At 37.9% G+C, this 16,928-nt stretch overlaps 1 protein-coding gene across 1 annotated transcript in view; it reads left to right on the top strand.

Annotated features, from left to right (window-relative positions):
- The window catches only part of LOC128692965 (cyclin-dependent kinase 9-like), a 37,848-nt gene extending 29,336 nt beyond the window's left edge, over positions 1-8,512 (top strand). The window contains exons 5-9 of the mRNA XM_070092025.1: positions 58-224; positions 2,698-2,813; positions 3,061-3,199; positions 6,413-6,635; positions 6,979-8,512. Coding sequence (XP_069948126.1) covers positions 58-224; positions 2,698-2,813; positions 3,061-3,199; positions 6,413-6,635; positions 6,979-7,292 — 959 coding nt within the window. The 3' untranslated portion in view covers positions 7,293-8,512. The remainder of the gene's footprint in view (positions 1-57; positions 225-2,697; positions 2,814-3,060; positions 3,200-6,412; positions 6,636-6,978) is intronic.
- Positions 8,513-16,928: the final 8,416 nt, after the last annotated feature.

Below are 16,928 nucleotides of genomic sequence, written 5' to 3'. Positions count from 1 at the left end.
ATGATACCTGAAGAGTTATATATTCATGGTGCATTACTTAAGTGTTGTTGTGCACAGCATCTGCCTACAACCGGTGGCGCTCAACCTTCTATTTGGTGTTTGACTTCTGCGAGCACGACTTGGCAGGCTTATTATCCAATTATAATGTCAAGTTTAGTCTGGGCGAAATTAAGAAAGTAATGCAACAGTTGCTGGAAGGACTCTTCTATATCCACAGTAGTAAGGTATGAGTTAAAGGTTTTGTTAATTATCCAAACTTTGTTAATTGTAGAAGCTTTGCTACTTATGTCAACTTTGTTACTTCCATAAACTTTCGGTTACTTAACCAGACCTTTGTTGCTCATTTAAGGATTCAGCTGCTTATCTAAATTTTCTGTTACTTATCTGGACCTTTGTTGATCATTTAAGGATTCTGCTACTTATCTAGACTTTCTGTTACTTATCTCAGTGTTCTGTTACTTAGAAGCTGGCTCTTTTGAGTGCATGCTTCTCAGTCTAGCTGACTGTAAATGTAAACTGGGTTTGCTGTTCAGTACCTGGAAGGTGGTTTTCAATGAGGATAACTGAAGTGTTGCTATATCTTTTCCATAGTTCATATAAATTCTGGTAACTGGGCATCAAACCAGTAAGAAAGGGTAGCATAAAGCCATGTTTGACTAAGATTGATTAGTAAAGAATTGATGATAATTATAATACAGGTCAGCCATCACTAATCAGGCAATCAGTTATCTGGTTCCATCAGTAATCTGGCACTAATTTTGGCTAGCATAATTTAAAATTTCATCATTATACTGACTCAAATCAATATACTGACTCAAATTTCATCATTATACTGATTCAGAAATTGTGCAGATGGCTGTAAATCCACAGCAGCAAGCCAGTGGAGGAGAAAGCAGTGATGAAAATGAGGAAGATGTAGCAGAAAGAGTCTCTATTGATAGATTAATTAAGTGTATTATAACCTAACCACTCTGTAATCCGGCACACTACAGGTCCCAATGATGCCGGATTAGTGATGGCTGACCTGTAATACATAATAATAATAATCTAGAAACCCATCAGTTACACAACCCAGGGCAACATGGGTTTAGAACAGATCACTCCTGTCTGTCTCAACTATTGGATCACTACGACAAGGTCCTAGATGCACTAGAAGACAAAAAGAATGCAGATGTAATATATACAGACTTTGCAAAAGCCTTTGACAAGTGTAACCATGGCGTAATAGCACACAAAATGCGTGCTGAAGGAATAACGGGAAAAGTCGGTCGATGGATCTATAATTTCCTCACTAACAGAACACAGAGAGTAGTAGTCAACAGAGTAAAGTCCGAGGCAGCTACGGTGAAAAGCTCTGTTCCACAAGGCACAGTACTTGCTCCCATCTTGTTCCTCATCCTCATATCTGACATAGACAAGGATGTCAGCCACAGCACCGTGTCTTGCTTTGCAGATGACACCCGAATCTGCATGACAGTGTCTTCCATTGCAGACACTGCAAGGCTCCAGGCGGACATCAACCAAATCTTTCAGTGGGCTGCAGAAAACAATATGAAGTTTAATGATGAGAAATTTCAATTACTCAGATATGGCAAACACGAGGAAATTAAATCTTCATCAGAGTACAAAACAAATTCTGGCCACAAAATAGAGCGAAACACCAACGTCAAAGACCTGGGAGTGATCATGTCGGAGGATCTCACCTTCAAGGACCATAACATTGTATCAATCGCATCTGCTAGAAAAATGACAGGATGGATAAGGAGAACCTTCAAAACTAGGGATGCCAAGCCCATGATGACACTCTTCAGGTCACTTGTTCTATCTAGGCTGGAATATTGCTGCACACTAACAGCACCTTTCAAGGCAGGTGAAATTGCTGACCTAAAAAATGTACAGAGAACCTTCACGGCACGCATAACGGAGATAAAACACCTCAATTACTGGGAGCGCTTGAGGTTCCTGAACCTGTATTCCCTGGAACGCAGGCGGGAGAGATACATGATTATATACACCTGGAAAATCCTAGAGGGACTAGTACCGAACTTGCACACGAAAATCACTCACTACGAAAGCAAAAGACTTGGCAGACGATGCAACATCCCCCCAATGAAAAGCAGGGGTGTCACTAGCACGTTGAGAGACCATACAATAAGTGTCAGGGGCCCGAGACTGTTCAACTGCCTCCTAGCATACATAAGGGGGATTCCCAACAGACCCCTGGCTGTCTTCAAGCTGGCACTGGACAAGCACCTAAAGTCGGTTCCTGACCAGCCGGGCTGTGGCTCATACGTTTGTTTGCGTGCAGCCAACAGTAACAGCCTGGTTGATCAGGCTCTGATCCACCAGGAGGTCTGGTCACAGACCGGGCCGCGGGGGCGTTGACCCCCGGAACTCTTTCCAGGTAAACTCCAGGTCAGCATGATACACTGTACAGAGTTAGGTTACATATAGGTGTTCATGCAGGAAGACCATTTTTATGTAGAGCATTTCAGGCAAACTTAAGCATAACTTAAGACTAACAAGGGCAATAACTAATTGTTTACTTATACGTATATTATATGGTCTCTAAAGTTGGATTATGATTACAGGTCATAAACAGTAAATTTGGGAATTACAAGGTGCTCAAGACTGAGCAGAAAGTCATTGAATATATGTCTTTTTCGAAAACATAATACTTATCACTTCTATTTTCAGATACTACATCGTGATATGAAGGCTGCCAATGTACTTATTACAAAATCTGGAACACTAAAATTAGCCGACTTTGGACTTGCACGTGCATTTTCTCAAAGAAATGGGCAGCCAAATAGGTACCTAGATGTGTATTGTGGTACTTGCATGTATATTATTATTATTTGGTTCTATTGATGGATTATTAAATACTCAGCGATGTGCAAAACTTATAGATAGCCTTTTGCATAAATTTCTTTTTCATTGACTATGCTTGTAACTTCATTGACCTTACGATTCATTTGTTGTACTATTTTTAAATTGACAAACTGGGATGTAGCTCCTTTTAGCATTGAATGATATTTTCATTAATGTGCACTTTGGCAGGTACACAAATCGTGTTGTTACTCTCTGGTATCGCCCACCAGAGTTGCTACTTGGTGAGAGGAACTATGGACCACCTATTGATCTCTGGGGTGCAGGTTGCATAATGGCTGAAATGTGGACAAGAACACCTATTATGCAGGTACAATTACCACGATTAACAGAAAGATTTGCCATGTATTATACTTTTTAACTGTTTAAAACAGATAAATATATTGTGTTGCAGTATCTATTACTTTATATTAATTAACCCTTTGACTGTCGCAACCCCCAATCCTGAGGTGTCTCCTGGTGTCGCAAAATTTAAAAAAAAAAATTATTTTTTTCTTATGAAATGATAGAGAATCTTTTCCCCATTGTAAAGACACCAAAAAAACGAAATTTGATGGAAAACTGATGGAATTACGCTCTCGCGAAGTTAGCGACCTCGGCGATATTTACAAATCGGCTATTTCGCCCACTTTGAGCCCTATTTTCGGCTAATTCCATTTTTCCAGTCAACCAAACTCATAGCTATTTCTTCAGAACTCCATTTTTCCCATCGATTGAGTACAAGAAACTGCCCATTTACCGATTTCAACTACCCAATAACATGGTCAGAAATTTGCAATTTGGCCAATTTCACAAAAAATTAAAAAATATGACAATTTCAAAATAAGGACCAGAATGAACAATGCAGACATTCCTGGCTCTAAAATAACATTTTCTTTGTTCATCAGTCATGTCTCCAGGCCCCTCTGATATTACTCTTGCTTTTTATTTTGAAATTTTATTCAAACAAAAAATAGAAGATTTACTGTTATGCAGACTACTGCAATACTGTAATAATTGTAAAAATTACATCAACCCATTCATGACTGCATATTAGAATGGCTATTTGGACATTTATTGGACAATGACATCATTTGTTTACTTTTGAACATCGGCAAAAATCAAACATTTCTTGTACTTTGTGCTCCATTTCCAGGTTCTTTTTATAGTAAAATTAATCAAAATCACCTCTATTTCTATAATATAGTTTCCATTCTATCAAATGAGACCAAGAAAACGAGAATGCAACCACAAATACTATACGAATATAGACCACAAAGTCGGCATTTTAATTAAAAAAAACGGTCGGAGTTTTTTTTTTCTCATTATGCACTGCGTGCTCCAGGATTTTTTTTATATGGTGCACACTGACCACACAGACCCATTCTCTCACATGTGGGCCTACCAGCTTTCTCCTGCCTGATTTGAAGCCGCTAGAATTTATAAGTATATATACGTCAAACACGGTACCTCATAAACGTATATATACGGCCGCGACAGTCAAAGGGTTAAGGGCTAAAGATGACAATAACTTATAATAAATAGCTTACTGTACAATTATAAAAAAAATTCCTTTCATGTGGGAAATATTTAAATATGTTGAAAAATTTTAGAAATTTTTTATATGAAACCAGGCCCTCAGGAAGCAGGGATTTCCAAAGAGTACAGTACTTTAGAGACACTGTTACAATAAGTCATCTTTTCATAAATATAAGTGACTGTACTTTTTAATGTGAATGTTTGAGTGAAGGAATATTTTCTTGGCTTGTCATAATATGCTGGAATAATGTTATTCTCTGTTATAATTGTAAGTGAGTTGGCTTATGACAGTTAAAAGTGGTGAGAAATATTATGGAAGTGATAAATCCTGTGTATACTCCATGGCGAAGTGGAAAAGAATCCTTCCTCCACAAGCCATGTTTGTCATAGGAGACGATTGAAAAGCTGGGAGCAAGAGACTAGTAACCCCTTCCATGTAAATTACTAAATGTAAAGAGAAGGAAAACTTTCGTTTTTTTTTTTTTGGGGCTGCCCTGCCCCAATGGGAGATGGACAGTGTGTTAAAAAAAAAATTGTGTATACAATATTATTGTTGTAATTTACACACAATATACGAAATATTCACAACAAATCCACAACTTGCAAAGGAAACCCAGACCATTACCAACTTGTGATGGACAAACCAAAACATGTCTAAATTTTTCTCTGCAGATTGTGGGTTGATTGTGATTTATTCCTTACAGAAACATTAATGAATTATGTTTTTTCTTCAAGAATGTAGTCAGCGGTATTTAGGAAAACTGAAGTATTGTAATAGTTTTTGCAGGGAGGGAAAAGTCAGGCGAGATATTTGAAAATATAGTTTTTCATTGAATCTAAGTACATAATAACCCACATGGAGACAGACACACAGAAAACAAAGTGGTCTTTATATTTTGACCCCCAGCTGGAGTCCTCTTTAGCAGATACAAAATGTGAGATGGGAACATGTTTATATAGGGATGGTACACCCCTCAGGTGTGCAACCGAGTATAGGGAATTAAGTGGAACATCAGGTTAGGAAGTAAGTGAGTGTGGAGCATCAGGTTAGGAAGTAGGTGAATGTGGAGCATCAGGTCAGGAAGCAGGTGAGTGCAGAGCATTAGGTCAGGAAGTAGGTGTGTGTGGAGCATCAGGTCAGGAAGTAGGTGAATGTGGAGCATCAGGTCAGGAAGTTGGTGAGTGCAGAGCATCAGGTCAGGAAGTAAGTGACTAGAACCAAACTTCAACTCTGGTAAGTAGTTGACTATACTTTATTATTCCAAATATAATATACTGGCATTCTGAATTATGGTAGGTTTGGTGATGGTATTACTTTTTAAGTGCAAATGCTCAGTGTAGCATTTGCGTTCTTTATGCTAATAATTATTACATTACATACATTTATACTTTATGTATATGTAATTTTCACATTAGTACAGGAGGGCTTCACCTATACAGCAGGTTAGATTCTGGGCTACTGCTGTAAAGCTAAAATAGCTGTAAAGTGAAATATAGCTTTTTTTTCACTTTCAAATGCATATAAAAGCCTGATAACATGTTTACACTATCATATACTAAGTGATCAATAGAGCCAGGCCTAAAAAAATGCATATACAGTACATATATTACTTACCTTAACCCGTAAACGGTCCAAGCAGATCTAAGTGTTTTTTACATATTTTCAAATATAACCCAAAAAAAAGTAGATCAAAGTTTTTTTACACATTTTCAAATGTAGAAAAACAAAAAGAAGATCTACTTTTTTTACATACTTTCAAGTGTTGAAAAAACGTATATATACGTTTGGACCGTTTACGGGTTAAAATATTTCTGTCCTTATAGTTAGTGGTGAATATATTTATTATAGGAAGTCTGAATAAATAAAAAATGGGCATAATTGAAAACTGCTGCATTGGTGAAATGTCGTAAAGCAGGACCCACCTGTACATGTAGCGAAAAAGAACTTGAAATATTGTCAAAATCCTCAAGTATTTTATGATTAAAACAATATTTTTTTTTTCAGGGCAGCACAGAGCAGCATCAGCTAAATCTTATTTCACAGCTGTGTGGGTCAATAACCCCAGAAGTGTGGCCAGGGGTTGAAAATCTCCCACTCTTCTGTACTATGGAACTTGCTAAGAATCATAAGAGAAAAGTTAAGGAAAGACTTAAGCCCTATGTCCGTGACCCTCATGCTTGCGACCTTATAGACAAGATGTTAACGCTGGATCCTTCTAAAAGAATGGGTATGAACTTAAACTTATTTTTAGTGTATACTACATGAAGAACTTAGCTAAAGAGACAAGTTTTTTTTTTTTTTCATGAAGATTATTATTATTATTACAGTACTGAAAGATTAATCATCTGTCATTAAACCCCCTCATACGAGGTTCCTTGATACTGTGGAGGGGCTCTTGATACAGTAAATTGGATCTGTCCTCCCTTGGATTGAACCTGATGGCCTCCCATTTCCCCAGATGTTTCATTACCCATACAGGTTTAGTGCTTACCCAGGATTATAATAATAATCCTGTTGTTAAATTTATGTTGTCGTACTGTTTACAACGTGATTATTGTCTTTTCCCACAGATGCAGACTCTTCATTAAATCATGACTTCTTTTGGATGGACCCCCTACCATGTGATCTTGGCAAGATGTTGTCACACCATACCCACAGCATGTTCGAATTTTTGGCCCCTCCCCGCCGGGGAAAACAGCAGCAGCAACCACAGCAGCCACAACCTTCACAGCAGCAGCCACAGGCAGGCCATTCTTCTCAGCAAATACAAGTGTCACAGTCATCGGGACAAGCTCAACAAGGAGGGTCAAGGAGGTCAGGTCATCGACCATCCACCTCTTCCAGTGTAGCCAGCATGTCCTCGTGTCCAGAGAGGATATTCTAGTTGAAAAATGTTTTGTCAGAGGTAGCAGATTGTTTTGTTTTTATCACTTTATTTATTGATCATTACCGTTAACATGTTCTTATAGATAGAAAAAAATAATTGCCGAATTTTTGAAGTGCACACGAGGCGTTTCTGACAGTAAGATCCAGTTCAACATGTGAAATGTTGTAAAGAAGGCCTTAAAACAATATTTATAGAAACAAAACAAAAAATACAAAAATAAATTTTCAATTTATATAATTTTTTTATTTCTTATATACATACCGTATTGTTTTAAAGCATTCTTTTAACATACAATAAACTGTCAATATAATGAACAAATAGGGAGGAGTGTCCGTTAACTCAGAAGAATAATACAAAATAGCAATCAAATGCACTAAACTACTGTACTGTATCGTTATTATAGTACTGTACACATAACTTCCAGATAAACTGCAATAAACGTTGAAGAATAAAGGGGTTAAAAGTACAATTTAGTGGATTTTTCCCATAATTTTAGAAGTGCATTATATTGAGGGTTTACTGTAGTTAACATGTTGAGTTTGGCCTCACAATAGGCAGTGTCTCATGTAGAGTACTGTGTCCAGGGGTTGGGAAACATGTAGTATATTACCATTTAAATACCAGTGGATTCCAATGCTTTAAAATACATAAAAATAATTTTTTTATGAGACAGTGATATATAGGTAGTGTTACTTTGACTAGAAACGTCCGATGACACACTAGATGAGAATATTTTTAGTAATTTTATAGATAACATTTATTTATTTATTGTAAAAAATTTGTATGTGTATCTTCAGTTTAGGATTAGGTTCATGTTCAGAAATTGGTATAAGTTTTTTTATAGTAAATTAATGGAATCTGATAGCCTTTGGGTGTATGTAGTGTTAAAGAATTTAATTCTCTCAAGTATTTTGTACAATAATGAGATTTGTAACCCCAAAGAAATTTTTGTTAAATAGAAGCAAAGTCACTTTGCCTGTAAAAAAAAAAATGATGAGCTCACTTCCTTACTTTTACTTATAAAAGTCAGTATTATAGTATAAATTTAAAAAAGAAAGTAAATTGTTTTAATACTGTAGGAAGGTTGATCTACAGTGTAACTGCACACACAAACCATAATTTTTTATTTCTTGTATTTTAAGTAATCTGGAATAGTATAAATGATATTGAAAAGCACATATAATACACAAAGTTCAAAAGGCATGTATTGCTTTGAGTACCTGATCATTTTTTTTTTTTTTTTTTTTTTTTTTTTTTTTTTTTTTTTTTTTTTTTTTTTTTTTTTTTGTAAATGACACCCCAATTCCTACTAGTCAGTGAGTCGTGGATACATAGCTATGCCCGTGAGAGTACAAACATTCTTATATGTTACATTTAAGAATTTGTATTTTAGGATACTACCAGAATTTTGAAAGCATTATATAATTTAGTTGGTATTTATCATATAAATTATGTATAAAGTCTTTAGTTGTATATATATACTCAAGATTCTATATTTAGATTTAAAAGAGCTTGTAATTCCTCTCAACTCTCTCTGTGCATTTGTACATATTTCTGTCGCCACAGATCATTATGCTGGGCAGTGTCTTTGGCAAAAGCAGCTCTTTGAACATTACAAAGTTTACACCAACAAGAATGATAATTGTAAATGTATGGTACTGTAATACAATACCAACACGATGAAGAATCAGACACGTGCGACATCTGGGTAGCTTTATTGTAGACATTTCACCATCAATAAAGATACCCAGATGGAATGGCAAAATGTCTTCAGTAAAGATACCCAGATGTTGCATATGTCTAATTTCTCAAGAACGACAGTTTTCTGCACCTACTTTTTTTTTTACTATTAATGAATAATAGTGCATACTTTAATTAGGATTGCTATTATATTTTATATACAGTAGTAGGTTGGTAGACAGCAACCACCCAGGGAAATACTACCGTCCTGCCAGATGACTGTGAAACAGAAACCTGTAACTGTTTTGCATGATGGTAGGATTGCTGGTTTCTTTTTCTGTCTCATAAACACGCTAGATAACAGGGATATCTTGCTACTCCTACTTACACTTTGGTCACACTTCACAGACACGCACATGCATATATATATACATACATCTAGGTTTTTCTCCTTTTTCTAAATAGCTCTTGTTCTTCTTTATTTCTTCTATTGTCCATGGGGAAGTGGAAAAGAATCTTTCCTCCGTAAGCCATGCGTGTCGTATGAGGCGACTAAAATGCCGGGAGCAATGGGCTAGTAACCCCTTCTCCTGTAGACATTTACTAAAAAAGAGAAGAAGAAAAACTTTATAAAACTGGGATGCTTAAATGTGCGTGGATGTAGTGCGGATGACAAGAAACAGATGATTGCTGATGTTATGAATGAAAAGAAGTTGGATGTCCTGGCCCTAAGCAAAACAAAGCTGAAGGGGGTAGGGGAGTTTCAGTGGGGGGAAATAAATGGGATTAAATCTGGAGTATCTGAGAGAGTTAGAGCAAAGGAAGGGGTAGCAGTAATGTTGAATGATCAGTTATGGAAGGAGAAAAGAGAATATGAATGTGTAAATTCAAGAATTATGTAGATTAAAGTAAAGGTTGGATGCGAGAAGTGGGTTATAATAAGCGTGTATGCACCTGGAGAAGAGAGGAATGCAGAGGAGAGAGAGAGATTTTGGGAGATGTTAAGTGAATGTATAGGAGCCTTTGAACCAAGTGAGAGAGTAATTGTGGTAGGGGACATGAATGCTAAAGTAGGAGAAACTTTTAGAGAGGGTGTGGTAGGTAAGTTTGGGGTGCCAGGTGTAAATGATAATGGGAGCCCTTTGATTGAACTTTGTATAGAAAGGGGTTTAGTTATAGGTAATACATATTTTAAGAAAAAGAGGATAAATAAGTATACAAGATATGATGTAGGGCGAAATGACAGTAGTTTGTTGGATTATGTATTGGTAGATAAAAGACTGTTGAGTAGACTTCAGGATGTACATGTTTATAGAGGGGCCACAGATATATCAGATCACTTTCTAGTTGTAGCTACACTGAGAGTAAAAGGTAGATGGGATACAAGGAGAATAGAAGCATCAGGGAAGAGAGAGGTGAAGGTTTATAAACTAAAAGAGGAGGCAGTTAGGGTAAGATATAAACAGCTATTGGAGGATAGATGGGCTAATGAGAGCATAGGCAATGGGGTCGAAGAGGTATGGGGTAGGTTTAAAAATGTAGTGTTAGAGTGTTCAACAGAAGTTTGTGGGTGCAGGAGGGAAGAGGAGCAATTGGTGGAATGATGATGTAAAGAGAGTAGTAAGGGAGAAAAAGTTAGCATATGAGAAGTTTTTACAAAGTAGAAGTGATGCAAGGAGGGAAGAGTATATGGAGAAAAAGAGAGAGGTTAAGAGAGTGGTGAAGCAATGTAAAAAGAGAGCAAATGAGAGAGTGGGTGAGATGTTATCAACAAATTTTGTTGAAAATAAGAAAAAGTTTTGGAGTGAGATTAACAAGTTAAGAAAGCCTAGAGAACAAATGGATTTGCCAGTTAAAAATAGGAGAGGAGAGTTATTAAATGGAGAGTTAGAAGTATTGGGAAGATGGAGGGAATATTTTGAGGAATTGTTAAATGTTGATGAAGATAGGGAAGCTGTGATTTCGTGTATAGGACAAGGAGGAATAACATCTTGTAGGAGTGAGGAAGAGCCAGTTGTGAGTGTGGGGGAAGTTCGTGAGGCAGTAGGTAAAATGAAAGGGGGTAAGGCAGCCGGGATTGATGGGATAAAGATAGAAATGTTAAAAGCAGGTGGGGATATAGTTTTGGAGTGGTTGGTGCAATTATTTAATAAATGTATGGAAGAGGGTAAGGTACCTAGGGATTGGCAGAGAGCATGCATAGTTCCTTTGTATAAAGGCAAAGGGGATAAAAGAGAGTGCAAAAATTATAGGGGGATAAGTCTGCTGAGTATACCTGGTAAAGTGTATGGTAGAGTTATTATTGAAAGAATTAAGAGTAAGACGGAGAATAGGATAGCAGATGAACAAGGAGGCTTTAGGAAAGGTAGGGGGTGTGTGGACCAGGTGTTTACAGTGAAACATATAAGTGAACAGTATTTAGATAAGGCTAAAGAGGTCTTTGTGGCATTTATGGATTTGGAAAAGGTGTATGACAGGGTGGATAGGGGGGCAATGTGGCAGATGTTGCAGGTGTATGGTGTAGGAGGTAGGTTACTGAAAGCAGTGAAGAGTTTTTACGAGGATAGTGAGGCTCAAGTTAGAGTACATAGGAAAGAGGGAAATTATTTCCCAGTAAAAGTAGGCCTTAGACAAGGATGTGTGATGTCACCGTGGTTGATTAATACATTTATAGATGGGGTTGTAAGAGAAGTAAATGCGAGGGTCTTGGCAAGAGGCGTGGAGTTAAAAGATAAAGAATCACACACAAAGTGGGAGTTGTCACAGCTGCTCTTTGCTGATGACACTGTGCTCTTGGGAGATTCTGAAGAGAAGTTGCAGAGATTGGTGGATGAATTTGGTAGGGTGTGCAAAAGAAGAAAATTAAAGGTGAATACAGGAAAGAGTAAGGTTATGAGGATAACAAAAAGATTAGGTGATGAAAGATTGAATATCAGATTGGAGGGAGAGAGTATTGAGGAGGTAAATGTATTCAGATATTTGGGAGTGGACGTGTCAGCGGATGGGTCTATGAAAGATGAGGTGAATCATAGAATTGATGAGGGGAAAAGAGTGAGTGGTGCACTTAGGAGTCTGTGGAGACAAAGAACTTTGTCCTTGGAGGCAAAGAGGGGAATGTATGAGAGTATAGTTTTACCAATGCTCTTTTATGGGTGTGAAGCATGGGTGATGAATGTTGCAGCGAGGAGAAGGCTGGAGGCAGTGGAGATGTCATGTCTGAGGGCAATGTGTGGTGTGAATATAATGCAGAGAATTCGTAGTTTGGAAGTTAGGAGGAGGTGCGGGATTACCAAAACTGTTGTCCAGAGGGCTGAGGAAGGGTTGTTGAGGTGGTTCGGACATGTAGAGAGAATGGAGCGAAACAGAATGACTTCAAGAGTGTATCAGTCTGTAGTGGAAGGAAGGCGGGGTAGGGGTCGGCCTAGGAAAGGTTGGAGAGAGGGGGTAAAGGAGGTTTTGTGTGCGAGGGGCTTGGACTTCCAGCAGGCATGCGTGAGCGTGTTTGATAGGAGTGAATGGAGACAAATGGTTTTTAATACTTGATGTGCTGTTGGGGTGTGAGCAAAGTAACATTTATGAAGGGGTTCAGGGAAACCGGCAGGCCGGACTTGAGTCCTGGAGATGGGAAGTACAGTGCCTGCACTCTGAAGGAGGGGTGTTAATGTTGCAGTTTAAAAACTGTAGTGTAAAGCACCCTTCTGGCAAGACAGTGATGGAGTGAATGATGGTGAAAGTTTTTCTTTTTCAGGCCACCCTGCCTTGGTGGGAATCGGCCAGTGTGATAATAAAAAAAAAAATAATAATACATTATAAAATATTCCCATTGATCTTTTATGATAGAGTGAAGCTGTCCATAGTATATGACATTACTATCCATTGAAAAGAGTGTATTGTATGTAAGGTAATGTATCCCGTTTTTATAATTCCCTATTTAATTTGCGGTTAAAAGGGATGAACTTTCACTCTTAAGTTTCACATAGTGTGAATAGAAGAAATAGAATTGAAGTGATTGACTTGAATATTTGGTATATGGCTAGCTTATTTGTACTAGATTACTTTTCATATAACTTTTTTCACGTACCGGCCGTATCCTACCAAGGCAGGGTGACCTAAAAAGAAAAGCACACATGGCTTATGGAGGAAGAATTCTATTTCACTTCCCCATGGAGATAAGAGGAAATAAACAAGAACAAGAACTAATAAGAAAATAGAAGAAAACCCAAAGGGGTGTGAGTATATATATGCTTGTACATGCATATGTAGTGTGACCAAAGTGTAAGTAGAAATAGAAAGATGTACTGTACCTGAAATCTTGCATGTTTATGAAACAGAAAAAAGACACCAGCAATCCTACCATCATATAAAACAATTACAGGCTTCCATTTTACACTTACTTGGCAGGATGGTAGTACCTCCCTGGGCAGTTGCTTTCTACTAACCTACTACCTCCCTTTTTATGTAATTCTTTCATCCTTTCAATGCACCGGCCATATCCCACCAAGGCGGAGTGGCCCAAAGAAAAAACGAAAGTTTCTCCTTTTACATTTGGTAATGTATACAGAAGAAGGGGTTACTAGCCCCTTGCTCCTGGCATTTTAGTTGCCTCTTATGACACGCATGGTTTACAGAGGAAGATTTCTGTTCCACTTCCCCATGGAGATAAGTGGAAATAAACAAGAGCAAGAACTAGTAAGAAAAATAGAAGAAAACCAGATGGGTGTGTATACATATGCTTGTATATGCAAGTGTAGTGTGACCTAAATGTATGTAGAAGTAGCAAGACGTACCTGAAATCTTGCATGTTTATGAGACAAAGAAAAGACACGAAGAATCCTACCGTCATGTAAAACAATTACAGGCTTCCATTTTACACTCACTTGGCAGGATGGTAGTACGTACCCCCTTGGGCGGTTGCTATCTACCTATCTACTACCTCCCTTTTTATATAATTCTTTCAACGCACCAGCTGTATCCCACTGAGGTGGGGTGGCCCAAAAGAAAAAATGAAAGTTTTGCCTTTTAAATTTAGTAATACATACAGGAGAAGGGGTTACTAGCCCCTTGCTCCCGGCATTTTAGTCGCCTCTTACAACACGCATGGCTTACGGAGGAAGAATTCTGTTCCACTTCCCCATGGAGATAAGAGGAAATAGACAAGAACTAGAAAGAAAATAGAAAAAACCCAGAGGGGTATGTATATATATACTTGTACATGTATGTGTAGTGTGACCTAAGTGTAAGTAGAAGTAGCAAGACGTACCTGAAATCTTGCATGTTTATGAAACAGAGAAAAGACACGAGTAATCCTACCATCATGTAAAACAATTACAGGCTTCCATTTTACACTCACTTGGCAGGACAGTAGTACCTCCTTGGGCAGTTGCTATCTACCAACCTACTACCTCCCTTTTTATATAATTATCTATTTTAATTACCTATTTAAGTTTACATGTAACCTCAACTCATTGTCCAGTCTTTAAACTTTTGACTGTCTGCTATGAATGAACTATTTGCTATTCACATTTGAATATATATGAGTCAGCTTCTACTCTATCATTGTCCAACTCATTGTGCTTGTTTGCTATACTAACACTGAGGATATGTTTTTTATGTGTCTATGACTTGAGCATTCCTTTTCAATCTGTCCCATTATTTCTAATTTTCTCCTGAGTTAGTTTATATACCTTAGAGTACTCTCTGTGTCATGACCTTATACCCCTTTATTTTTAGTTCTTCCTAGGCCATGAACTCTAGCTTATATAATCTTTGTTCATAGCCGATGCATTGCAGGTCTGACACTAGTGTCATGGCACACCACTGAACCTGGCCCAGTGGCTAGCGCGTTGGTCTGGGGTTTTATGACTCTGATCATGGGTTCTATCCCTGCCTGTGGTATGGTTTGAACCTTATGAAGCTTCACTTAGTGTTTGCCTAGGTGAGGGTTCAGTGCTGGGTCTGTGCACTTCAGGACTGGTCATACACATGATGAAAAATGACTTGCAAGTATCTATCATTATGTTTGCTAGTTCAACACTTGATTTTTTTTTTATCTCAATGGCCATCTCCTGCCAAGGCAGGGTGACCCAAAGAAGAAAACTCATTTGACATCATTCATTCAGTCACTGTTTGCTCTTGGTATTATGTAAATTTAGTGTGCTTCAGTAGACTGCTTTTGCATAATGGTACTTTTCTTGAGTATGTTATATTGTATATCTGGTGTATCTGCTAATGGTTCTGAGGCTAATTACCCCAGTAGCTCAAACTCGGATCAAGCCTCGTTAACTAAAAAGAAAATATTATAGGCAAAAGTTTTATTAAAAAGCCTAAGAAAGTAAAGATATGTGTTTATTGAATTTTATTGAAAATTTGTTAGATTTACCTTTTATATGTTAATGAAAGAACAAGAACAGGCCAGCAATCCTGCCAGAGTGCTAAACACTAAACAGACTTCCATTTCACACTCTTGAAGGGATGGTAATACTTCCCTGGGTGACTCTTGTCTACCAGCCTGTTACCTATTTGATGACTTTCCTCCCAAGTCATTTTCTTGAATACGTGAGTTGGTTTCCCCTTCTGTTGTACTGCTTCTGGTCTTCTGCTGCTCCTACCAGTAACATTACTTTACTTTTCACATGATAGGCTTCAACTCTAGTAAAGGGAGATGGCTCTTGCAAGGTGTCCAGATATTTTGCAGTTTCTTTCTGTCCTCTTCCATTTATGTCTTCCTCATAATTTTGGCATTTTTGTAACCATGGATATACATAGGTGTTTATCCTCTCTTGCAAGTAATTAGCATATACTGTTCTAGAAACAGCATTGGACCAGGTATAGTCCAATGCTGTTTCTAGAACAGTATATGCTAATTGGTTTCCTTGAATCCCTTCATGTTACTTTGTCTACACTCCGACAGCACGTGAAATTGTAAAAGCCACTTGCCTCCACTGTCTATCTAACATGCTGACACAAGTGTATTCCATGCCTAAGCCCCTTGCACACAAAACCTCCTTTGCCCCCTCCCTTCACCCTTTCCTAGGATAAATCACAGAATTGATGGGACTTTCCTAGGATGATTCCTACTCTTTCCTTCCACCCCAGATTTATACACACTCCTAGTCATTCTATTTCGCTCCATCCTCTCTAAATGCCCAAACCATTTCAAGAACACTTCCTCAGCCCTTGGGTGATACGTTTTGGTAACTCCACACATCTCTATTCTCTAAACTACGAATTCTCTGCATAATATTAACACCATGAGTTGCCCTCAGACACATCTCCACTGTCTCCAGCCTCCTTCTTGTTACAACATTCACAACCCATGATTCATGCCCATATAAAAGTGTTGGTACCACTATACTCTCATACATTCATCTTTTTGTCTCCATGGATAACGTTCTTTGTGTCCACAGATACCTCGGTGTACCACTCATCTTTTTTTCCCTCACCATCTTTCAGGTGCTTGAAAATTACATTGCCTCTGATAATTTTTTGAAAAATTTGGGCAAATGTTACACGACTTGAGCTTCTCTTAATGTCCATTGTGATATTTTATTGTTGTTGCCCATGTTTTGAGCTCCTTCAAGTGCTTCATCACTGCCTCTCTCAAGTGTTTCAATGTCTGCCAGTTGTGTATAGTTTCTCTTTTCCTGCTTGGCTGTGAAGACACTGGAATCTTTTGTTGAGCTTCTCATGTACTTTATTAACATTTTTCATGATTAGTGGATTGAGGATCAAGCCTCTGATACCACTCCTTGTGCTGAATGATCCATATGGGTTCTGTGCTTTGCATAAAATAAAGTAATTCTTCATTATTGTTGCCTGTGAGAAGTCTACCATCTTTTCTAAGCCTTATCCCTTTGGGAAGGGTGTGGAGGTGCTTAATGCTGGTTAAGCTCTCCTGATCCTTACAGGTTTAATACTGCCCTGTGAATATAACAATTATTTTCAGCTTTATTA

The sequence above is a fragment of the Cherax quadricarinatus genome, chromosome 38 (assembly GCF_038502225.1).
Source record: "Cherax quadricarinatus isolate ZL_2023a chromosome 38, ASM3850222v1, whole genome shotgun sequence".
NCBI lineage: Eukaryota > Metazoa > Arthropoda > Malacostraca > Decapoda > Parastacidae > Cherax > Cherax quadricarinatus.
Note: the sequence above shows the minus strand (reverse complement) of the source record. Positions and strands in the feature narration are given on the sequence as shown.